General features: G+C 46.8%; 1 protein-coding gene across 1 annotated transcript in view; it reads left to right on the top strand.

The window, feature by feature from the left end:
• Positions 1–312: 312 nt before the first annotated feature.
• The window catches only part of LOC118221702 (ras-related protein Rab-26), a 73,863-nt gene continuing 47,635 nt past the window's right edge, over positions 313–26,540 (top strand). The window contains exons 1-2 of the mRNA XM_035407005.1: positions 313–1,155; positions 4,077–4,187. Coding sequence (XP_035262896.1) covers positions 976–1,155; positions 4,077–4,187 — 291 coding nt within the window. The 5' untranslated portion in view covers positions 313–975. The remainder of the gene's footprint in view (positions 1,156–4,076; positions 4,188–26,540) is intronic.

A 26,540-nucleotide genomic window follows, 5' to 3' on the forward strand; every position in this document is an offset into this window, starting at 1 on the left:
TCTGGGTTAGCAGGACTCTGGCGGTTATATAAACTGTGTTACTTCACGGCACAAGTGAACGCATGTAGACGTTGTCCTCTTGAAACAAGAATAAACACATGTTATGCAAATTGATGTGCATTAAATTATTTTATTTTGAAGGCAAAACAAGAGACGCCCTCTCCAGACTGGCCTCTACCAGGAACGGGACTGTCCATAGTAACATTTATTACCCAATAGGTGTAACACGCACATGTTCTCAGTACGCGTGGTTTAGGGCGTAAAAACCAAAGACCTAGAGAACGATAAATGCCCCGCAATCACAATTTCAGAAAGCCTGCGTATGCTGAAGACATTTTAAAGCGTTATTTTGACTGTTTGTTCTCGCTTGATGGGGGAAAAGTCATTGCTATCGTAAAAAAGCGGTACTGCACCTTTAAACCACCCTGGTTCCAACAAGTAGTCTGAGCGCTCTCCAAATGTGAGCTTTCCTCCCCGCTGCGCAAGGTGCCGCGGTTTGTATTTTTTCCGTTAATGCTCCAACTCCCGATTGTAGGGTATTTCGAACAGAGGCTCGTGGAGCTAGTGCGGACTTTTTTTTTCTTCCCCCCGAAGACGTCGCGTTTTACTAAAAACCGAACGGACAGCCAATACTGACAGCGCTACCTTACCTGCACTGAATCAACACTGCTGAGAAGGCTGGGGGAAGTAAACAGTACGTTCGGCTCGTGGCGGACGAGGCACGGGGAAAAGTGCCAAGAACGCTCCAATATTGTAGTGGGACTGATACGTCCACACAGCCATGACGCTGACGTACAGGTGAAAAGTACAGTTTTTAAAACTCTTGCATTACGACCTCCTTTTAAGTCTGAGAAATATATTTTAGCGTATTTAGTTGACGCGGGGGAAAAAGTCAACATCTTTGTGCGCCGGTTTATTTTTATTTTTCCTGAAACGAGTTTATAGATTGCCATTGCCCCAAAACCCGTGCGAACCATGTCCAGGAAGAAGACTGCCAAAGGCAAGAGCAGCAACAGTGGCCCCACCGCGAAAGGTAAAGACAGCGGGAAAAGCGGCAAAGGCACCCCCGGGACCGAGGCTCTCTCAAACGGCGTGGTCCACCCCAGCCGACCTTCGCTCAGCAACAGCGGGGAGTTCTATGACCTCGCTTTTAAGGTGAGAGGACTTTATTTATGCATCTGGTAATTCACTGTGCTCAATGCACCATTGCTGTAGTAGAGTATTTTCAGGTCATTCGGAATCGGCGCGGCAAACGCTTCAAGAAGTACTAGGTGTTATCCGCGGCTGTAGCCTACTCAACCGTGAGTACAAGAGTTTTCCCCAGCACCTGCTATCAGGTGAGTATAGTACGGCAGTGCCCATGGTCGGGTGCATGACCACAGGAATAGGATATCGCCGTGTGAGTACAGCCAGCTCCTCCTCCTCCTCTCTTTCCAACAGAGAAACAGGTGCACTTTTTCCAAGTCGCTGCCGCCACCTCGTCTCGCGCAGGCATCACCTCCACTCGCGGAGTGAGTGCCATTAGCGTTGCCCGGCAGGTTTTAGCAGTCCAGTCACCTGTGTTTGAAGATTTTTAAAAAAGATTATTATTATTTTTTATTTTTATTTTTTACCGTTGTCATATCGGACAACTGTAAGATAAACCGCTCTCATCTTGGAGTGGTTAAGAAGTTCGGTTTGCACGCCAGTGTTATTAACCCGTGTGCTCCTCAATTCAGGGCTTGATTGTTAATTAAGTTACTTAACGTTTCTTGTATATTTACTTCAGTGTTTATTTTGGCGCGCTCAGGGCATGCCTGGTAATTAAATCCCTTCGTCAGTCCACAACTACAGTTTGTCGGCTTGAAGACCCAGCGACCTGCGGGGTCAAGCTTGGGCTCGCCCTATACTCACTGCCCTGCTAGATACTACCAGTAGTTATACCAGCAGTTATCTTAAACATTATGTGTGTCAGAAGTCCGTAATGGAAAAAGTGACCATTTTCCTTCAGCATACGTAGTCCACGTTGCATTATAGTCGTTTCAACTGTTTTTTTTAAAATAAGCGCGTCAAACGTTAATAAAATAACAAACTGTGGGCTGTTCCTGATTATGCCAACATTATTGCATTATTAGGATAGCGTTTTTTTAACGCATCACAGCGTGCGCACAGACGCACGTGCGGAGAGTAAAAAAACAGAAGCGCCTCTTCTACAAGCCGTTCAGGAAGGCGCCGAAAATAAACGAATGGAGCCCATTATCAGTCGCGTGTCCCTTCCAAATTGGCGCGTGGTCAATGTTGTCTTGTTGCGGAGAAACAGCGCGCGGCTCTGCACGAGGGAATCGTATGTGCGCGGGGCGGACAGAACCCCTCAGGACTGTTTGGATTGAGAAATCTCCCAGGTGTCTGAGCAGCTTGTCCGTCTCTGCCATGGCGCTGCGAGCCCATCTCCCTTTGCCCCCGTCCTGACTTAACAACGGAAGCGTCAACGTGCGACCGTGTTTGCTTTTGAATTGAGTAATTGGTGAGATCCAAGGCTGTTAACTTCGCTTATTTTTCCATTTCTCCGTGTCCCTCACGTCACCAGCTTTCCCTCCCCAGCTTGACATCGAGTTAGTCTTGGTGTGAGAGAGACCAGGGTGGGTTCTCACTCCGGATTTAGCTACTGTACCATCTGTTCGGTTTTTCTCCCCACTGGTGTGCTTGTTTATTTTTATTTTTATTACCTCCCATTTTTTTCTTTTCAGTGGCTTTATCACATTTTCTCCGTAAAAACACAATACAAATAAAATGTAATTGAATTGAAGTTCATTAGATCGCTCCTCTGGCTGAAGCGGTCCGATTCCCATGCTGGTTTGGAATGGCCTGTAACCGCAGCGCTGTTGGTGCGCTAACCCCACTGCCGATTTGGGGGCGCGTGGGCACGGGTGATTCACCTACACAACACCACCGGCGTCACCAGCTCCTTCTGCAAAATGACTGGAATTGTTGATTGGTTCAAGACATGGACCGGCCTAGCTCTTTGACTGGTTCACGTTATAAACCAATTAAAATAAACGTATAATTTTACGTATAATTATTTTTAAAGTGCAGTAACTGCATGTAATACACTTTGGAACCATGCAAAAATAAATAATACAACACAAATTTCACACAAAGAAATCATGGAAGGCACTGTGTAAAGCTTGACTGGACCATCACTCCAGTGGTGATTTTTAGGTAACAGGACTGTGTGCATGGCTTTCTGTTCCAAAGGCTTCTGGGAACTTATTCAGAGTTGTAATTTGCTTTGGCTCGTGAATGCTGCAGTGCCTCAGATGTGGGCTTTATTGCTGAGTCTGTGGGGAGAGGCCGTCCACACTGGAGTGGGCACAGAGAGCCGCCGGGCACCAGGTGTGACCCGGCAATAAATAAAAGATTGAAAGAGTGGTTTTTAATAACGGAAGGGCCTTGTTCACTTATGCAGCTTTGTGATGGGGGTGTTTCTCCGTGGGTGCTGTTAGGAGCACTGGATCACTGTGCCGGTTCTGGTGGGAGGGTAAAGGTCACTGTGGTTCTCTGTAGGTGATGCTGGTGGGAGAGGTTAAAGGTCACTGTGGTTCTCTCTGTAGGTGATGCTGGTGGAGAGGTTAAAGGTCACTCTGCAGGTGATGCTGGTGGGAGAGGTTAAAGGTCACTGTGGTTCTCTCTGCAGGTGATGCTGGTGGGAGAGGTTAAAGGTCACTGTGGTTCTCTCTGCAGGTGATGCTGGTGGGAGAGGTTAAAGGTCACTGTGGTTCTCTTTGCAGGTGATGCTGGTGGGAGAGGTTAAAGGTCACTCTGCAGGTGATGCTGGTGGGAGAGGTTAAAGGTCACTCTGCAGGTGATGCTGGTGGGAGAGGTTAAAGGTCGCTGTGGTTCTCTCTGCAGGTGATGCTGGTGGGAGAGGTTAAAGGTCACTGTGGTTTTCTCTGCAGGTGATGCTGGTCGGAGAGGTTAAAGGTCACTGTAGTTCTCTCTGCAGGTGATGCTGGTGGGAGAGGTTAAAGGTCACTGTGGTTCTCATTGCAGGTGATGCTGGTGGGAGAGGTTAAAGGTCACTGTGGTTCTTTCTGCAGGTGATGCTGGTGGGAGACTCAGGTGTGGGGAAGACCTGCTTGCTTGTGCGCTTCAAAGATGGGGCCTTCCTGGCTGGCAGCTTCATCTCCACTGTGGGCATCGACTTCAGAGTGAGTGCAGAACACACACACACACCTACTATACACACACACACACACACCTGAAATACAGAGGCAGGCATACACACACACACACCTATAATACACATGCACACACGCACTCTCTCTCTCACACACATACACACACACACACACACACACACACTGTGCTGCTGTGATAACCCAGAGAGAGAGAGAGAGAGAGAGCACAAGCAGCGAAGTCACATTATGAAGTTTGTATGAAATTGGAAATTTAAGGTGTTGATGCTTCGCCGCTGTGGCCTTGAAGGAAATTTTATCGCTCTGCCGCTCAAGTTGTAAAAACCGAATGGGATCAATTTGTGGCCATTTTTTTTACTGCCTCCATCGAGCCTGAAAGCCTCTCTTCCGTTCACAGACTCGGGGACGTGGTGAGAGTTTCGCACTTTGTGGGCTGTGGAGCATCGATCCCGTAATGAGTTAGCCGTCCTGTCAGCGTGCTGTTAGCCTGTGATTGGCTGGGGACTGCGTGCTGTTAGCCTGTGATTGGCTGTGCCTGGCTGGTAACCGCGTGCTGTTAGCCTGTGATTGGCTGTGCCTGGCTGGGGACTGCGTGCTGTTAGCCTGTGATTGGCTGTGCCTGGCTGGGGACTGCGTGCTGTTAGCCTGTGATTGGCTGTGCCTGGCTGGGGACTGCATGCTGTTAGCCTGTGATTGGCTGTGCCTGGCTGGGGACTGCATGCTGTTAGCCTGTGATTGGCTGTGCCTGGCTGGGGACTGCGTGCTGTTAACCTGTGATTGGCTGTGCCTGGCTGGGGACTGCGTGCTGTTAACCTGTGATTGGCTGTGCCTGGCTGGGGACTGCGTGCTGTTAGCCTGTGATTGGCTGTGCCTGGCTGGGGACAGCGTGCTGTTAGCCTGTGATTGGCTGTGCCTGGCTGGGGAGAGCGTGCTGTTAGCCTGTGATTGGCTGTGCCTGGCTGGGGACAGCATGGCGTTAGCCTGTGATTGGCTGTGCCTGGCTGGGGACAGCGTGGCGATAGCTTGTGATTGGCTGAAGTGTGCCTGGCTGAGGACAGCGTGGCGTTGTGATTGGCTGAAGTGTGCCTGGCTGAGGACAGCGTGGCGTTGTGATTGGCTGAAGTGTGCGGCCGGTGACGTGCGATGTAAACAGAGGCAGTAACCTGCAGCTCAATTACAGCATTTGGGATTACGGTTTGCTTTAAGCTGTAACTCATGTGGCCCTTACAACTCTAATGTCATTTTCTCTCATAGGAAACACAGAGCTGGATTCAATCAGCATTTGCCATTAACTTAAAAATGTATTTAAAAAAAATTTTTTTAATTGTCATCTCCAATCCCACCCACATTTGGTCCACTTCGCGAAGTGTGTGTGCGTGTGCTCAAACGTGGCCCCTGCAGCTGGCTCGGGAGTGTGAAGACCACTCGCGGTTCTACTCTGAAACACAGCGTAAACAGCCGGCTGCTTCTTTTCACACCGCAACAGCAAGCCGCGCATGTGCAGAGTAGGGGTGGAGGAGACCCAATTGTACCGGTGCTGACAGGGGTCGAGCAATGAACCCTGCCGTCCCCTCTGGCTGAATCCCTCCCGTATGTCCCTGGGGCCATGCCAGCTGTGCGCCACCCACTGCAGGGCACTGGCACGTATTTTATTTGGTGCCCGTGGTGCTTACTCCACCCGACAGCCCCGAATCTGACTTAAAAACAAACGTACCCTGCTGCGTTTGTGAAGAAAAAAATGTTGCGCTTCATTAATTCATTAATTTGTTCATTCATTCATTCGTTCATTTGTTCATTCATTTGTCTGTGCATCGATTCATTACAAAAAAAGTAGCGTGCTGGCTTAATTTTCTATTTCACTGTAAACATCTTTGAATGCTGTTGAATCGTTCGTTCTGTTGAAGCGGTGCGTTTGGATTGTGGAATCCGGGTTGTGGGTCTGCGGGTGAGGCGGCCTGTGCGTGCACGTGCTCTCTCTCCGTAAACCGCGAGCCATATCTGTACCTGTATCACGGAGTCCAGGAATCAATGGCTCACATCTGAGGTGCCCCTTGCGTAAAACGGGCAATCTATCATTTGGCTGAATTACCTTGTTAATGTGATGCTGAAGGAAATTGCTTTTACCTCTTGACGTGCCAACGGTGACACCCATGCGTTGAGTCCAGATTGTGTTGAGTCCAGACTGTGTTGAGTCCAGATTGCGTTGAGTCCAGATTGCGTTGAGTCCAGACTGTGTTGAGTCCAGATTGTGTTGAGTCCAGACTGTGTTGAGTCCAGATTGTGTTGAGTCCAGATGGAGTCGCACACTGGCGTAATATCGGTGTGCTTTCCAACATCGTTGCTATTGCACCTGATACACCTGCTGAGGAAACCCATGGCAACGTGTGTGTGTGTGTGTGTGTGTACTGGAAGCACCTCTGCTCTGAGGACATTTAGTCCTGTTTTACCTTGCGAGTGTAGTCTCAAGAAAATAATTAAAGTGTGTGTGTGTATGTGTGTGTGTGTGCTTGTGTGGGTGGAATAGAGAGTGAGTTAGTGAGAGTGGGATAATGTGTGTGATAGAGAGCTAGTGTGTGTGTGTGTGTGTGTGTAAATGAGTCTGTGTGTGTGGAATACAGTGAGTGAGAGTGTGTGAGTCTCTCTGTGTGAGTGTGTGGAACAGAGTGAGTGGGTGTGTGTGTGTGAGCGTGTATGTGTGTGATAGAGTGTGTGTGTGATCGAGTGGGTGAGTGTGTGTGTGTGTGTGTGTGTGTGATGGAGAGTTAGTGAGACAGACTGTGTGTGATCGAGTGGGTGAGAGTGTGTGTGTGTGTGATAAAGTTTGCGAGGGAGAGAGTGTGTGACTGTGTGTGATCGAGTGGGTGAGAGAGTGTGTGTGTGACAGAGTTTGCGAGGGAGAGAGTGTGTATGTGACTGAGTGTGTGTGATCGAGTGGGTGAGAGCGTGTGTGTGAGAGAGAGGAGGAAGAGAGAGGGTGCGAGTGTATGGGAGTGAGTGTGTTGGAGAGAGAATGAGATTATGTGTGTGCTAGAGAGAGTGTGTGAGATGTGTATTAGAGAGAGAGTGAGGGAGAGTTATTGACAGAGATATGAGAATGTGTGTGTGTGTGTTACAGAAGAGTGAGAGATATTGGGTATGTGTGTGTTAGGGAGGGAGGGAGGGAGGGAGGGAGAGAGAGAGGTATGAGATATGAGAGAGTAAGAAAGAGAATTATTATTCTTCATCTAATAATTCTTAGTTTATGTATTCGTATGTATTTGTCATGTGCTCATTTGTTTATTATTCATGGAATTGTGTTGTACTTTATGTACATTGTACAATGTTTTCTGTAAAGCATTTTGAATTGAATTGAATTGATATGAGATTGTGTGTTCCAATCTCTTGCTCAATTACCGTAAATGAACACATATTTTAAGTTTTTTTTTTTTTTTCTCCTTAAACATAACACAATGCAGGTTTGGCTTGTTATCATTTGCTTTTTCTCTGAATTATTCATTGTCTACCTAATGGTTAGCTTTAGTGTCTGTGTGTCCACACTTCTACCAGTGAGGAGACTACTGATCCACCTCAGTATTTAATTTGATCTTTTTTTTTTTTTTTACCTCTCTTAATATAATTGTTTGCTTTATAGCTATTTGGAAAATGGCACAATGTGAAAACGGGACTTTAATTCTTCATGGCGTGCCTTGTTATTTCTGACATAATGTGGTTTACGAGGGTAAAGAATCCCTCAGAACATGAATGGCGTCATTAAGAAAAGTAAACAGCTTGTTAAAATTGTGGCATTGCAATTGTGGCTGGAACATAAACTGGCGTGCACAGGGGGACACTGACCTTGTGTCAGACAGAGAGAGAGAAAGAGAATGAGAGAGATACTGTGCCAGAGTGTGTGTTAGATAGAGAGAGAGAGAATGAGAGAGATACTGTGCGAGAGTGTGTGTTAGATAGAGAGAGAGAGAATGAGAGAGATACTGTGCGAGAGTGTGTGTTAGATAGAGAGAGAGAGAATGAGAGAGATACTGTGCGAGAGTGTGTGTTAGATAGAGAGAGAGAGAATGAGAGAGATACTGTGCGAGAGTGTGTGTTAGATAGAGAGAGAGAGAATGAGAGAGATACTGTGCGAGAGTGTGTGTTAGATAGAGAGAGAGAGAGAATGAGAGCGTTACAGAGGGAGAGAGAGAGTGAGTGTTAGAGAGATAGAATGAGAGTGTGAGTGTTAGAAAGGAAGAGAGAGAGGGAGATTGAGAGGGTGAGCGTTAGAGAGAGAGAGAAAGATAGATAGAATGAGAGGGTGAGTGTTAGAGAGGAGGAGAGAGAGATAGAATGAGTGCGTGAGCGTTAGAGAGAGAGAGAGAGAAAGAATGAGAGTGTGAGCGTTAGAGAGATAGAATGAGAGGGTGAGCATTAGAGAGGGAGAATGTGTGCGTGAGCGTTAGAGAGAGAGAGAGCGCTTCTGAAGAGTGACACACTAATGATGAGCTCTTAAAAATATTATCTTTTAACTAAGTAATTGATGAGACAAAATAAATATTTAACAACAGAATACCTCAGAAAAGAACACTGAACAAGTGCAGAACAGCAAAATTACTATAAAACTGGAAAAACCAGGCCAGAACACAATATAAAACCAAATTAGCATAAATTAGCAAGCAAAGATTAGTAAGCAAAGCTAACTGGACTGGAAAGCTGAAAGCTGAAAAGAAAAGAAAAAAGAAAAGAAAAACAGAACAAAACAAGAACACAGAACATAGAAGGTAGGCCTGAACTATATTATCAATAAATAAGATACCATAGTAAACAATATAGTAGCTAAACAAACAAAAGGCTGAACAAAAAAAAAGTTAGCTAGCAAGCTAAACAACATTAGCCAAACGTCAGTTAAAAAGTTGAAGAAAGTGACAGTTGGAGTGCCTCCACACTGTAACAATTTTTGGTTACCATGGCAACGGTTACCATGGTAACGGAGCAGCCTGCAGGCAGAAGCACAGAGATACAATACCCTGCAGAAGTCACAAATGCTCAGACCAGGAAGCAGTATAAACTTTCTGTACTGAAAAACAGCCCTGAATCCCTGCACTGTGACTATGCTTACATAGAGGACAGGAAGATCAAAAACAACTTGATCTTCCACACAGAGCACCCAACAGCCTGGCACACAGCTCTGTGTAAGCACTTTAAAAATATTAAAAAAAGAGGCATCTGCCATGGAAGACAGATCGTTATTGGGGATCAATCAGATGACAGCCCCACAATATTAACCATTAACATATACCACAATGGGACAGTGTTAGTTCAAGGCAGTGAGGCCAGCTTGGACTCCTTTGAGGAGATATTTTTATTTTTGAAAGAGGAGGCAGACAAAATTAAGGGAACCCCTGAACTTATCAGCCCTGACCCCAATGATTCCCCAACCACCAACAGCACTGTCCACCTAACCCAACCTCCCAATACACCCCCTCTGCCTGCCAACGCCAGCCCAATACGGAGCCCAAAGTACAGTGAGCAAATGCGGGAGACCCTGGCCCTGCTGGAGCAGGACTACACAGAATTTAAAGAATTCACCATGGCCCGCCTGTGTGAACACAGCCTCTCCCAGGAGCTACGGGATGAGGTGTGCCAGGTGAAAAGAGAATGCAGGATGGCAGTGAGTGATGCAATGGCTGAATTAAAAGAGCTGCAGCAGGACAATGAAGCTCTTAGAATGCAGCTAGCCAGCCTTAAAGAGGACCTGAAGCACAGGGACAATGTGCACAACATGGAGCTACAGAACTTAAAAGAGCAGCTCCACAGGTATACACACAGCACAGCCCTCCCCGACACATACACGCTCCCGGACACACAGCCCCTCCCCATAACACAATCCCCTGCTGACACACACACACACCGTAACACAACCACAAACCTTACATTACAGCCCCTCACTGACACACAGCCCCTCACTGACGCACACACACATACTGAGACACACACACCCCCTAACACACAACCTACTACTAACACACAGCCCCTTACAGACACACAGACAAAGCACCCCAATGCCGAGGTGGTCCTATTAATGGACTCCAACGGGAAGTACCTAGACACACAGAGGATGTTCCCAGGCCGGCGGGTCAGCGCACTGCGCTGTGCGAACACAGGACAGGCCCTGCAGCAGCTGAAGAGGGACACACTGGGGAGCCCGGCCTGCATCGTTATACACACCGGCACCAACGACCTGCGAGCTCTACAGCAGCACACCGCTCGCGCTGTGAGGAAGGTGGCAGTGCAGGCCACACAGGAGTTCCCCGACTCCAGAGTGGTGGTCTCCACACTGCTGCCCCGAGCAGACACACCCCCACACATCATTGCAGCAATCAATGCCGAGATCACCAGAGGATGTGCCACCCTACCCAGTGTACACCTGGTACACCACCCTGCCCTGGGCCCTTGGCACCTGCATGACGCTGTGCACCTGAACAGACCAGGAGTCAGGATCTTCGCCAAGTCCCTTAAGGACATCGCTCTGGGCCGCAGCCCCGCCAGCACCCCCCACCTCCTGCCCAGCAGAGCCCCATACAGCAGGAGGCCGCAGCCCCACCAGCACTCCCCACCCCCCCACCTCGCCCCCAGCAGAGCCCAGTACAGCAGGAGGCCCCCCCTTCTCCCAGCCCCACCTCACCAGCGCAGCAACATGTGGGTACCTGCTGCCCATCAGCGCCCCGCCCAGCCCAACCACCCCAGGCTCCCCATCCACAGGCCCAGAGCCCACCAGGAGCAGCAGCTCAGCTATGCTGCAGTCCTGAGCCAGCCAACCTGCCGACACCCTCCGCCCCCTGCCCCCGCCCCTGCCCCCGCCCCTGCCCCCGGCCTCGCCCCCACCACCACCGAGCTGGGAGAGATTAAGAGCCTCCTCAGCCTCCTCTGCAGTAAACTGATGGGTTAAAGGTCACCAGAGCGGGTAGGAGGGACACTTACTGTCCCATAATAATAATAATAATAATAATAAATAATAAATAATAAATAAAATTACATGTGCTAAACAGAAAAAGAAAGAATAATTCTGTTGTTACATATATATTTTTTGTTTCACTTTTAATAGTTTAAATTAAATATTAAATCCCTCTCAATCAGTTTGTGGAATGTTCAGGGTATGCGCTCCTCGACCTTTGGGCTCAAGAGCGCAAACCCTGAGTTTATGAAGAATGTAAATAGTCATGATATAATTGTTTTTTTAGAAACATGGAGCCGTGTTGACACACTGACTCACTGTCCCTCAGGTTACAAAGAAATTATAGTGCCATCATTTAAATTAAAACATGTCAAGCACGGCAGGGATTCAGGGGGAATCATAATATGGCTCAAAGAAGACCTGGCACCCGACATCACCCCGATAAAACAAGGCCCAACACATATATGGTTGAAGATTAAAAAGGGAATAGTCATGTGTGATCCTGATGTTTACCTGTGTGCGGCCTACACTCCCCCTACTGAATCACCTTATTACGATGAAAATTTTTTCCACACCCTCCACACAGAAATCAGCCATTTCCAAGCCCAGGGAAATGTGCTACTGTGTGGAGATTTAAATGCAAGGACAGGAATAGAACCTGATTGTATTAGCAATAATGGAAATAGCCACATATTTGGACATACCCCTCTAAATCTTATACCAAATGTAACACAGAGAAATAACCCTGACCGTGCTGTAAACAAAAATGGTAGGGAGTTAGTGCATCTCTGTCGAGCCTTAGGCCTGTACATTCTTAATGGCAGGATCAGAGGGGACTCTTTAGGAAGGTTCACTTACTGCTCAGCTCTTGGGACTAGTGTAGTCGACTATGCCATCACTGACATGGACCCCTCTTTCATCAGTGCATTCACTGTTAGACCACAAACCCCATTTTCAGACCACTGTCAAATCAATGTGTACCTAAAAAGAATTGGACAACCCAAGAAAACTGAAACACAGCCCTCTAAGCTGTATAATCTCAATCAAACATACAGATGGGCTGCAAACAGCATGGAAGAATTTACCAAAGCAATCAGTTCGACTGAAATAACTAACCATACTAACAGTTTCATTTTAACATCATTTAAACCTGACCAAAGTGGTGTAAATCTAGCAGCTAAAATGATAAATGAAATCTTCCATCAATCAGCACTTAAAGCTAACCTCAAAAAAACTAACAAGAGAATAAATCAGAAACAAAATCTTGAAGAAAAATGGTTTGATGATGAATGTAAATCTACTAGAAAAAAGCTAAGACAACTATCAAATTTGAAACATCATCAGCCACAAAACCCTGACCTGCGCCTCAAATATTGCGAAATCCTTTCATTATATAAACAAATGTTAAAACAAAAAAAACAAAAACAAATTCATGAAACTCTAAAAGAGATGGAAGATTCCATTAACCAAAATCAGTTCTGGGAAAAATGGAATAACTTAAGTAACAAAACACCTGAAGAATTAGCCATCCAAAATTGTGAAATTTGGAAAAACCATTTTAAAAGCCTATATACAGAATTCTCTCAGGATGATTTCAATTTGGAACAAAAACTAATTCAAGAAAAACTGAAGATACTTGAATCAACAATCAAGGACAACCAGAATCCCCTGGACAACCAAATTACTCTAAAAGAACTAAATGAAAAAATCCAAAAACTCAAACCTAAAAAAGCTTGTGGCCCTGACAGTATCAGAACAGAAATGCTTAAATACAGCACCCCTGAGCTGCAGAAGGCCTTACTTAAGTTATTCAACCTAATATTACAAACAGGCTGCTTCCCTGAGATCTGGAGCCAAGGGCTTATATCCCCAATCTACAAGAGTGGAGATAAATTCGACCCCAATAACTACCGAGGCATTTGTGTGAGCAGTAATCTGGGGAAGGTTTTCTGCAGTATTCTTAACGCCCGAATACAAGCCTTCCTTACCGAACACAATGTCTTGAGTAAGAGTCAGATTGGTTTTCTTCCAAAACACCGCACAACTGACCATATTTACACCCTACACACCCTAATCAACAAACATGTATACCAAAAAAATAAAGGAAAAATCTTTGCATGCTTCATTGACTTCAAAAAAGCATTTGATTCAATCTGGCACGAGGGCCTATATTATAAAATCCTACAAAGTGGTGTAGGGGGTAAAGTGTATGACATAATTAAATCAATATATGTAAAAAACAAGTGCGGAATAAAACTTGGCAAAAAAAGAACTGATTTCTTCACGCAGGGGCGTGGGGTGAGGCAGGGCTGCAGTTTGAGTCCAACATTGTTCAATATATATATCAATGAATTAGCGGTGTTACTGGAACAATCTTCAGCTCCTGGCCTCACCCTAAACAACACAGACGTTAAATTCTTGCTCTATGCAGATGACCTGGTCCTGCTGTCACCCACTAAACAAGGATTACAGCAGAACCTGGATCTGCTAGAGCAATACTGTCAGAACTGGGCACTGACGGTAAATTTGAAAAAGACAAAGATTATGATCTTCCAAAAAAAGCCCAGATCTCAGGAAAACAGATACCTCTTTACTCTAGGAAACACCGTCCTAGAACACACACTAAGCTACGATTACCTAGGACTAAAAATCAGTGCGTCAGGGAGCTTTGGCCTAGCAGTGAATGCATTAAAAGAAAAAGCCCGCAGGGCTTTTTATGCGATTAAAAGGAGATTCCATACAATAAATATTCCCATTAGAATCTGGTTAAAAATCTTTGACTGTGTCATCCAGCCTATCATGCTGTATGGAAGTGAAATATGGGGTCCACTCAGTCAGCAAGACTACACCAAGTGGGAGAAACATCCAGCTGAAACCCTGCATGCAGAATTCTGTAAAAACATACTAAAAGTACATAGAAATGCCCCTAACAATGCATGCAGGGCTGAATTAGGCAGATTTCCGACTCTCATTCAAATTCAAAAAAGGGCATTAAACTTTATTGAACATCTAAAAATGAGTCCAACAGACTCCTTACAATTCTTGGCACTCCAAACCCAAGAGCTCAGCCCAGGAAAGTATCCCCTCAGTCAGCTGGTTCTGAACCTCTCTAGACTAACATTAACACATACTAATGCAAACCAGCTTCAGACCAGCACTGCTTCACAACAGCCCATTAGAGTCAACCAAATTATAAAACACATCAAAAACTCCTATCTGGACCACTGGAACAAAGAAACACAATCCCAAAATAAACTGAATTGTTATCGGGCCCTAAATAGAAAATACGTACAGGCAGAGTATCTCTTCTCTGTCAGAGATACAAAGCAGAGACGGATCCTGACCAAGTACAGGCTCAGTGACCACACGCTTGCAATTGAAATAGGCAGATACAAAAACTCATGGGTACCAAAAGAAGAGCGAATATGTGGTCACTGTAAGACAGGAGAGGTAGAAACAGAGATGCACTTCCTCCTTACTTGCACAAAATATTTACAAATTAGGAAAAAATATTTCCAAAAATTATCCCAAATTATAAATAATTTTAATTACAAATCAAAAGAAGAAAAATGTGCAATTCTTTTAGGGGAAGGATCAACAGCCCCAATTGCAGCACAGTTCATTTCAGCCTGCCATAACCTGAGGGACAGTGAGTGACCACCCACCCCATATAAATATTGTACATACTTATTGATTTACTTCTGTTGCTGTTATTGTATATGTACATTTATCATTATTATTTTAATATTACTCTTATTTTACATATTATATGTATGCTTTGGCAATAAATATGTCTGTATTTCATGCCAATAAAGCAACTTAAATTGAATTGAATTGAGAGAGAGAGAGAGAGAATGAGAGGGTGAGTGTTAGAGAGGAGGAGAGAGAGAGAGATAGAATGAGAGGGTGAGTGTTAGAGAGGAGGAGAGAGAGAATGAGTGCGTGAGCGTTAGAGAGAGAGAGAGAGAGAGAATGAGTGCGTGAGCGTTAGAGAGAGAGAGAATGAGAATGAGAGGGTGAGCGTTAGAGAGGGAGAATGAGTGCGTGAGCGTTAGAGAGAGAGAGAGAGAGAGAGAGAGATAGAATGAGAGGGTGAGTGTTAGAGAGGAGGAGAGAGAGAGATAGAATGAGATGGTGAGCATTAGAGAGAGGGAATGAGTGCATGAGCATCAGGGCAGTGTGGGCTCCAGTACGTAGCGCAAGGTCGGGTAATTTTCCCTCATTAAGACCTGAAAGCACTCAGAACCGCTGAGCAGCAGCAGGGAGAGCGACCTCATCAGCTGCAGCCGTAACCGTAGCAACAAAGCCATGGAAGTGGCAGCTTTAGCAGTGGCGGGTTGGGATAGCATTAGCGCTAGCAGTAGCAATAGTATTTCTAGTCGCATTAGAATTGCAGTGGTAGCTGCTGGAATAGCATTGGCTCTAGCTCTAGCGGGAACAGGTGGCAGTTGCCGCATTATATTTGATTATTTTAATGAGTTGTGTAAAGAAGGTAACAGTTGTGCTGTTAAAAATGAGGTTTTTATAATAAATGGCAAACACTGCTTAATAAAACACATTGAAAAACTTGTCCAGTTTCAGCCAGCTGAAAATGTGCTAATCCAAGCAGTAGCCTTAATAGCATTAGCACTGGCAGTAACAGCAGCATTAGCAGCATTAGCAGTTTTAGCTGTAGTAGCATTAGCAGTAGCACTAGCAGTAACAGTAGCATTAGCAGTTTTAGCTGAAATAGCATTAGCGGTAGCAGTAACAGTAGCATTAGCAGTTTTAGCTGTAGTAGCATTAGCAGTAGCACTGGCAGTAACAGCTGAAATAGCATTAGCACTAGCAGTAACAGTAGCGTTAGCAGTTTCAGCTGAAATAGCATTAGCACTAGCAGTAACAGTAGCATTAGCAGTTTTAGCTGTTGTAGCATTAGCAGTAGCACTAGCAGTAACTGTTGAAATAGCATTAGCACTAGCAGTAACAGTAGCATGAGCAGTTTTAGCTGAAATAGCATTAGCGGTAGCAGTCGTAGTAGCCATAGCGGGTTTCATAGCATTAGCAGTAGTTGCAGCAGTATGATAATAGTCACAATAGCATTGCTAAGCTTGAATCCCTTATTGAAATGTAGCACATTGGGAGCTTTGTAAATGAGCTGCCTTTGTTGTTGTTGTTATTAGTTGCCTGGGGGCCATGGTCTCCTGCTGTTCAACTGTCATCAAAAATGAGAACTCCTGTTCCAGTTTTTTGGAGCTGCGTAAATGAAGGTTGATGATGATCAAAGCGATGCTAGCTGGTTGTACCTGTGGTGATGTTGCGGTCCCTGTGGAGGTGACTGCGTGGTGAGATTTCGGTGCTCCATGCTTAGCGGCTGGCCTGCTCTTGCAGCCAATGAGCCAGTGGTCTTCCGTAGCCTCATTTCTAATGCACCCTGGAACGATGCACAGAGTTATTACGCACGCAAAATTTAAAAATTGGAAACACACACTCACATAGGCACGCACACACATGCTCACTTAGGCGCAAACATAAACACAACCATGCTTGCTTGTACACACAAATGCACCACATGCATTCACACCTAAACCAATACACACATGCATACACACGTGCGCACAAAAATGCATGCATGCATACAGGCACACAAACTTGCGTGCATGCACACGTGCACATCAACATGCATGCATGTACACGTGCACAAAAACATGCATGCATGCACACATGCACACACAAACATGCATGCATGTAAGCAGATGATAAAAGCATAGCTTCCCCCATGCAGTTATGAGCTAAAAGGGTGCTTGACTCAGTAATGACAGCAAAGATTTAGAGCTCACTCTCTACCTCTTTTTTCCTCTCCAATTCTGCCTCTCTCACCTCTTTCTTGTCTGTTTTCTCTGTCTATCCTCAAGTTTTCATTTTCTGTCTCACCTGAGGTCCATAAATCCTGCACCCAACAACCATCTATGTATGGTGTGTGTGATCTGAAACCATTCGGTGTGACAAATATGCGATAATAGAGGAAATCAGGAATGGGGAAAACACTTGTGCGGCTCTGTGTATTTGCTGTACAGTAACGTGCAGTGAAATGAAATGCTGGCGCTTGTGGTGGGTGGGCTCCGATGTTGTCCAGCAGTCCTTTCCACAGTTCTGGGGCGTCTTTAGGAGCCTAATGTTCATCCTGTTATTGTCTCCCCTTTCAAATCAGTCTCCATTCCCACATGCCTTCTACCCTTTTCCTAATCGACAGGCAAAAAAAATAATAAAAACCTGCAAACTCTCAATTAATTTGCTAGTTTTTCTTTGAAGTGCATATTGGTCTTTTAATGTTTGGCTGAAAGACACAGACTACATGCCGTGTGTGTGTGTGTCTGTTTGTGTATGTGAGGGTTGGTGTGTGCGTAAGTGTGAGTGTATGTGTGTGTATGTGAGCGTGTGTGGCTGTGTGTGTGTGTTTGTGTCTGCGTTCACGCACATCTGTGTGTGTGTCTGTTTGTGTCTGTGTGTGCGCGCGCGTGTGTATGTGAGTGTGTGTGTGTGTGTGTGTGTGTGACAGAAGCAGGAACAGCTTACCACTTGCGCTAATGTTGAGTGTGAAGGGGCCGTCTCCTTATCAACAAAGAGGACAAAGTGGACCCACAATTAAGTCAACATTTTTCACGGGGCGGAAGTAAACAGTGTGCGCGAGCCGAGCTGCAGCCAGGCCCTGTTCTGGCCCTTATCTTAATGAGCTGCTTTTAACTGCAAGCCCCCGCGTCTGCGCGTGGCACTGCGGCCCTGTGTGTAAGAGACCGTACAGCTGAGAGGGCGACCCCGAAGTGTACGTTACTGTGTATCTGGAGAGAGGCGGGGGGGGGGAGGGGTGGTAGAGAGAGACAGAGAGAGAGGGGGGCTGAGAGGGAGGGGGGACAGAGGGAGAGACAGAGATGGGGAAGAGAGAGAGAGAGAGAGAGAGAGAGATGGGGAGTCCAGTTCAAAATGCAGCCCTTGTCATCTCCCTACTGCACACAACTATACTCCTCTCCTCCAAAGCACACACACACACACACTCAGACACACGAACACACACACACACACACACACACACAGGCTACTAGTCTACGATTAGGAGGATTCCCCACAGTGGACAGAGTTTAGCCGGCTTCTGTGCCCTTCTGCTTTATTAGTGACAGTGACACTTTGCTGACGCTCCCTTTAGGCCCCTTACCTTATCAGTGATTGGATGGAACCCTCAGGAAAGCAGTGGTGTCTGTAAATCCCTTCACAGCTCAAACCAATCAGCACCGCGCAGCTTTTATGACTGTCAATAAATATCTGACTCCATAAATTGTTTGTACATAAAATTAAAAATGTACATTGCTAATGTCTAGATCAGCGGTTCACAACCCTGTTCCCGGAGATCGACCGTCCTGTAGGTTTTGATTTCAATACTAATTTGGCACATCTGATTCTACTAATTAGCAGCTCAACGAGATCTCTAGTGGTTGCTGGAGGTGTGCTTTTGTAGGGCTGGAGTGAAAACCCAGAGGATGGCAGATCTCCAGGAACAGGGTTGGGAACCACTGGCCTAAGTGTACTGTGGTGAGTCACTCCTTTATACTTTTGTTAACAGGTAGTTAGATAGAAACTTTACTTATCTCCATGGAGGAAATTAGTTGTCAAAAAACAGCTCACGCGAAAAAAAAAGGAATTATCATATAGAAAAGGCTAAAAATTCAATACAGTCTCACTCATTAGTGCATAACAGCTCAGATTTCTGGGACCCCTGGGGGTCTGTCTGGTGCAGTGCTTTCCGTGCTGGGCAGGCTGACAGGTTGGCATAATGGCTTTAGTGAGAATCAGCTTTTTTTTTAAGGGCAGCCGCTCTGCATTATGGTTAGGGAATCTGACCTGCGGTACCAAGGTAGCGGGTTCGAATCCCAGGCAGGAATCAGGTGAGAGTGTATTGAGTGCATAAAGATGTGCAAAACGTCAGTGGAGAGGAGAGTCTGCTAAATGCCTGTAACGCGATGTCATATGGGTGAGTTCCCAGAGTAACCAGGCGGTTTTTGGGCTGGGATGGCAGTTCTGAAACCCTAAGGCAGTGGTGTCAAACTCGTTGCCATGGAGGGCCGTGTGTATGCAGGTTTTCATTCCAGCCTCAGATCTTGATTATATAATTAGTTAAATTATTTGCTGAATTAGGGATGCAGGTTTGTGCACAATGGTGACCCGACGTCTATGGTGACCCGCATTGTCTAAATAAAAATGTTCTTATATTCTGTGCTTCAATGCAGTTAAACGCATATGGATGAATGAGTAATTGGACTCATTAATTGGTTGGAATGAAAACCTGCATACACACGGCCCTCCATGGCAACGAGTTTGACACCACTGCCCTAAGGTGTGGGGGGGAGGTAGGGGGGGGGGCGAGATTGAACCTGTCAGTGTAAAGTCACTCATTAGGGAGTTGGAACCCCAGGTGTGCTCAGTACATTAAGGGCCATGTTTCCCAGGGCCTTTAGCCTCTATACGGTAGGGTGGGTAAATGGATGTGGTGTAGGGTCATGGGCTCTGTAGGGTAGGGTGGGTAAATGGATGTGGTGTAGGGTCATGGGCTCTGTAGGGCAGGGTATGTAAATGGATGTGGTGTAAGGTCATGGGCTCTGTAGGGTAGGGTGTGTAAATGGATGTGGTGTAGGGTCATGGGCTCTGTAGGGTAGGGTGTGTAAATGGATGTGGTGTAGGGACATGGGCTCTGTACAGTAGGGTGTGTAAAATGGATGTGGTGTAGGGACATAGGCTCTGTGGGGTAGGGTGTGTAAAATGGATGTGGTGTAGGGTCACGGGCTCTGTACAGTAGGGTGTGTAAAATGGATGTGGTGTAGGGTCATGGGCTCTGTGGGGTAGGGTGTGTAAAATGGATGTGGTGTAGGGTCATGGGCTCTGTGGGGTAGGGTGTGTAAAATGGATGTGGTGTAGGGGCATGGGCTCTGTAGGGCAGGTTTCCTTGGAAAGGGCAGCCGGGGAACAGGGCAGTTTATGTACTGAGTGGTTAATAGTTACCCAGGGCCAGTTGCACAGCTTATGTAGTGTGTGTGTGTGTGTGTGTGTGTGTGATCTCTTTATGAGACTGACGCTGACGTCACTACAGCTAGGGCAGCCTGTCAGCTTCACAGTCAGTCTGCTGTCTCACACACACACACAGACACACACACACACACACACACACACACACACACGGAGGAGTATAGGCCACTTGTTTTTTTGTTCATTCCCAGCCCTCTGTCCCGTTTCAGCATCAGCTGAGCGGTCTAAGCGCTGAACACGCTCGCGTTTCTCTTGTTCTCCATGTCAGAAATAATCCTTTTTCTGTTCCCTCCGCGGGAGAAACAATGGCTGCCAGACGGCTTTCAGGCTCTGTCAGCAAACACAGAGAGAGCCGTGTCCCCGTATGCCTGTCAGCTGTCAGGTTTCAGGGCACACACACGCATAGCAAGGACTTTCTGGCTCTCCGGCTCACGTTCCTTCCTGTTCAAAGCTTAGCTTTCTAGCGGTTTGATGAAGGGCAGCATGTGTGAAAGTTTGTGAGTGCTGGAAAGGTGCTTGAGGGGCGTAATGTTTGCTTTAGAGAGAGAGAGACTTGCAGGGCGCTGTGTTCTGTTGTGGTTGAGTCCGCTGATTGGTCCGCGTGTGTTCTGTTGTGGTTGAGTCCGCTGATTGGTCCGCGTGTGTTCTGTTGGGTTTGAGTCCGCTGATTGGTCCGCGCGTGTTCTGTTGGGTTTGAGTCCGCTGATTGGTCCGCGTGTGTTCTGCGTTCTGTCCTGCTCTTGCGCCCTCGCCTTAACGCGGCGCTGCTTTCTGACTCTCACCTTCTGGTTCGGCCTGTCCGGTCTCCAGAGACGTCCCGGATAAATAAAGGTTAAATAACAACACAGAGTAAGTCTGGAGGGTGCCGTTTCTGGCGGGCGGGGTCACTGGTTCCCGCTACGCGGTCAGGCCCCGGAGACGCGGCCGTGTGTGATTGACAGCCTGATTGCGTCGCTCACGCGCGGTCCTTCGTTGCCGGGGGGGGGGTTTTTTCACTTGGCCGCGATGAGTATGTAATGACATCGTAAGCGTCGCGTCGGTTTCGTCCGCACTGGTAAATCACAGGAAGGGAGTGTTCTGGGTTTGTTTTTTCTTTTTTCCCTAGTACTGATGAGTCTCCTGCTCTCTCTTAAATTCAGAATCAAATTCAAAATGTTTTTGACTCAAAATGCACTTGTAAGCTTTGCCAAAGCCAGAAGATACAGAAATACAGAAACCCTTTAGGTGAATGTAAACATGAATGTAAATTAGACTTTTATTATTATTATTATTTCTTTCTCTCCCTTTCTCTATCTCCTTCATGCTCACACTTTCTTTTCTGTCCATATTTCTTCCTCTCTCCCTGCCTCTCTTGCTCTCTCTGTCTCTGCTTCTCTGTCAGAGTTAAGTATGCAACCCCTGGGTATTCATTATAAATGGCTCAATTTTTTCCATCTGTTGAGTGTTGCCCGGCTATGATGGATGGAATTGTATCTTTCTGAGGGAGGTGTATAATACTTTAATCTGCTGTATCGCAAATTAACCACCGACAACCATCTTGTGATTGGACTTTGTCTGTTCACCCACCTACATACAGTACACACACCCACACACATGCATGAGTACACACACCTGTCTCTCTGTCTTTCTCACTCTCTCTCGCTGTCTTTCTCACATACACACACATACGCATTAGCATACATACATAAAATCTTGCACACTCACAAACATGGATGCATACACATGCATACGCACAAGTACACACAAACCTCTCTCTCTCATTCTCTGTTTCTTGCATACACATACACATAAACATAAGCGTGCATACAGTACATATAATCACACTTGCATACACACACCCACATGCACATAAACACACCTAATAACTCACACACACCCACACACACACGCATACAATCACACACACACATGCTCATGCACACACACACACACACACTTCATTCTCTGTGTCTTTCTCTCTCTTACACACACACACACACACACACACTCACACACACTTCTCTCTTGCTCGATTCCCAGCTGGGGTACTGCTGTTATTCCCTTAGGCAAGGTACTTACCTGAATTGCTTCAATAAAATATGCAGCTGTATAAATGCATTAGATGTAACTTAATGCACATTGTTCTGGATAAGAGCACCTGCTCAGTGTGAATGTAATAACGGCATGCCCCCTACAGGGCTATCAAACCTGCACTGTACTGCAGGGACATGAGCAGTCTGTACTGCAGGGATGTGTGCAGTCTGTACTGTAGGGATGTGTGCAGTTTGCACTGTAGAGATGTGAGCAGTCTGTACTGCAGAGATGTGAGAGGTCTGTACTGTAGAGATGTGAGTGGTCTGTACTGCAGAGATGTGAGAGGTCTACTACAGAGATGTGAGCAGTCTGTACTGTAGAGATGTGATGTTTGGCAAATGGTTCTAATTTGACACACGATTCTGATTTCACACATGGTACTGATTTGGCACTTGGTTGTAGTTTGGCGTGTGGTTATACTTCGGTGCATGTTCTTAGTTTGTCATATTATTCTGTTTTAACACATGGTTCTGGTTTGGCACGTGGTTGTGATTTGGCACATGGTTGCGGTTTGGCACGTGGTTGTGGTTTGGCACATGGTTGTGGTTTGGCACATGGTTGTGGTTTGGCACCTGGTTGTGGTTTGGCACATGGTTGTGGTTTGGCACGTGGTTACGGTTGTGGTTTGTCACGTGGTTGTGGTTTGGCACATGGTTGTGGTTTGGCACATGGTTGTGGTTTGGCACTTGGTTGTGGTTTGGCACGTGGTTGTGGTTTGGCACATGGTTGTGGTTTGGCACGTGGTTCCAGTTGTGGTTTGGCACATGGTTGTGGTTTGGCACATGGTTGTGGTTTGGCACGTGGTTGTGGTTTGGCACATGGTTGTGGTTTGGCACATGGTTGTGGTTTGGCACTTGGTTCTGGTTTGGCACGTGATTCTGGTTTGGCATGCGGGAAGCACTCTGCCTCTGGGCAGGTCAGACATAGCTGAGCACCGTGCGGGTTGAGGAAGGCTAATTGCATACCTTTACTCAAGAGCCCGGCGAGTTAGCAGCCTGTGCAGCTGGGTCAGCGCACCATCCAGCGGGAAATCCATCGTCCCCGGGCAGAAAATCCATACGGCCGGTACTGATGAGTGCGGCAGGGAGTGGGTGGTGGAGAGATAGGGGAGAAGGAGCGAGAGAAAGAGAGAGATGAAGGGGAGGGTTGCTCTTACATTTTTATATTTGTGAAATATACTTTAATCCCCTGTTTTTCCACGAGCTGATCGATCACGGGGAGTGGAGGGGAGGGGAGGGGAGGGCGGAAGGAAAGGAAAGGAGAAGAAGGGAGAGAAATAACGAAAGGCCAGAAAGAAAGAAGCCGCATCCTGTACGTTGTGACCATGACAGCGCGTTACATGCAGACATGTAGCCGATGCTCTTATCCAGACTGACTCACACGACTTAAATTCATTTTTACATGAAATCCATTCATAGGGCTGCACATGTGCTGAAGTGATTGAGATTAAGTGCCTCGCTCAAGGGCTCAGTGGCAGCACCCCAGCTGGGAAAATCAAACGTGCCGTCTCGTAGTTACCCTCCCAGTACCTTCACTGGGGGTGGCAGGATAAGCAAGAGAGATGTTTTAGTTACCCCAGAATGGGGTAAAAGAGTTGTTTTAATTGCCCCAGAATGGGGTAGGAGAGTTGTTTTAGTTACCCCAGAATGGGGTAAGAGAGTTGTTTTTGTTACCCCAGAATGGGGCAGCAGAGATGTTTTAATTGCCCCAGAATAGGGTAGGAGAGTTGTTTTAGTTACCCCAGAATGGGGTAAAAGAGTTGTTTTAGTTACCCCAGAATGGGGCAGCAGAGATGTTTTAATTGCCCCAGAATAGGGTAGGAGAGTTGTTTTAGTTACCCCAGAATGGGGTAAAAGAGAGGTTTTAGTTACCCCAGAATGGGGTAAAAGAGAGGTTTTAGTTACCCCAGAATGGGGTAAAAGATGATTTAGTTACTCCAGAATGAGGCAGGAGGGATGTTTCACTTATGCCTGAGTGTAGCAGGAGAGATGCTTGTAGTAAACAGAAGCGATTCCCTGGGTGTAAACTCTGTAGTGTCAGCTGTGACTCTCTGCATGGGCACCCACCAATCAGACCACCGTGTGTGCTCCTGCATCATACTGACGCCAAAGAGAGAGAGAGAGAGTGTGTGTGTGTGCGTGTGTGAGTGCGTGTGTGTGTGTGTGTGTGTGTGTGTGCGTGTGTGTGTGTGAGTGAGTGTGTGAGAGTGCGTGTATGTGTGTGTGTGTGTGTATAGTGTGTGTGTGTGTGTGAGTGAGTGTGAGAGTGCGTGTGTGTGTGTGTATAGTGTGTGAGAGTGCGTGTGTGCGTATGTGTGTGAGTGAGTGAGTGTGTGTGTGTGTGTATAGTGTGTGAGTGTGTGTGAGTGTGTTTGCGAGTGTGTGTCCGTGTGTGTGCGTGAGTGAGTTGTGAGCAGTAAGATTTAGGTGTGTGCAGTGATCTAGTATGATCAGCACACATCATATATTGTTGCATTCCCCATTTGTAGCTGTGCTTTGACAGAACTGTTCTGTAGTTTGTGAAAATGGGCCCTAGAACATGCAGCCTTCTGCCGTGACCCTGCAGTCATACTTTATGTCATCTGCACCACATTTTGATGATGATGATGATGATGAAGAATGGTGAAAATGATGATGGCGTTGGTCATGATGATGATGATGATGATGATTATTAATATTATTATTCATGTCGTTATTATAGAAAGTGAATTCAGTAGAATATTAGTTTCCCAGAATCCTCCAGGCCAGTTATAATCGCGGCCATGTCTCTTTCTCCTCCGTGAGTGGAATCAGAGGCAGTCGAATGGTAACTCCGTCCCCTGGATGCAAGGCTTAATTGCGAGTCGGGCTCATTGCTGCTGCTAATTAAATATTTTATTTTCTTGCATCTGTCTTTTGTGTGAAAAGTTGGCTCACTGTGACCATTAAAAAGTCCCATGGGCCTTGCCTGCAAAGGTCAGTGGGCTCCTTGGTGTCCTAGTCCCTCTCCTCCTGGCCTGGTCGCCTAATGATCACCCAGTTTAACTAGCATAAGTCCCTCCTTCTCTACCTCCGCTGATGTTTAGTGAGCTTTCTGGAGCCAAAATGGCTGCCCTGCATCACCACACATTGGTGATGATGGGGGTGAGTTTCTTTCCTTAGCTGTAAAGCACTTTGCAAACTTGAAATGACTGTTGTCTTATGCATGCAGTCTATTATTATTATTATTATTATTATTCTTGTTCTTGCTTTTGTTCTTGTTCTTGTATTATTACTGTCGGTAGTACTATTCTTTCTACTGTTATTACCATCATCATTACCGTCGTCATCGTCATCCTCATCATTACTCAGTGGCCCGTGGGTGCGAGTGTTCCCCTTTGGGGATGACCACGCCATGCGTTGCCATAGCGAGCCGCACCGCGTCCACCCCAGGCCTGGCCAACACCGTGTCCCGTAAGCGCCGCCTCATGAATATTCATCAGGGAGGAGGGCCCCTCGGAACGTGTTTCCACTGGGGGCGATTCTGCACGCGCGCGCGCCGAAGGCGACCGGCATTAGCCGAGATACAGCCGCCGCCACCATCACTGCCATCACCGCCACCATCACCGCCGCTGAATATTCATCTGCCCGGAGGTTCTTTCAGGCTCCGCCACATCGCGGGCAGCCGAGACGGCAGGGCGTCGTAGCGAGTCAGACCGCCACGCGGTTAGCGGTTAGCAGTTAGCGGTTAGCCAGAGCCGGCTTATCAGTACGGCATCTGGTGACTTCCTCACAGGCGGGGCCCCCGGCTCAATCAGGGGCCCCTGAAGCTTTCGGTGATTCAGGGCCATTTCCCCCCGCCCCCTCCCCCACACCCCCCGTGGTCCCGCACCCCAGCCTCCAGAGGATAGCCAGCCAGCCAGCCTGCCGCGCGCAGTGCTGAATTATGTCCTTTCCTCTCTCCCGCCGCTGTCTGGAACTCCGGGCTGCTCAGTATTCTGAGATTATTCCGCTTTTTTTGCTGCTCCGTGATTTCGCGAGCGGCGCCAGTCGGCCAAGCCGGAGCCGCACTTTCTCTCCGATAAGACTCAAACACATGCGCAAAAAAAGAGAAGAAAAAGTGTCTGGAGGTCTATATTATGTTGCCTGAGCTGAGTTACCAGGGCATTATCCCAGATAATTCAATCTAATACGGTTCACGCTGTAGTGCTTTTTTCCCTGTAAAACATTTTCAAAATGGCGTTTGTCAAATGGAGCGTGACATGACTGATGGGGTGCCGGGGGTGTGGGCTATGAATTCCAGGGACACGTCTTACACTTTGTCCCCCCCCCCCCACCCCCCCACCCCGCCTCAGT

Source organism: Anguilla anguilla, chromosome 2, assembly GCF_013347855.1.
Source record: "Anguilla anguilla isolate fAngAng1 chromosome 2, fAngAng1.pri, whole genome shotgun sequence".
Lineage (NCBI taxonomy): Eukaryota > Metazoa > Chordata > Actinopteri > Anguilliformes > Anguillidae > Anguilla > Anguilla anguilla.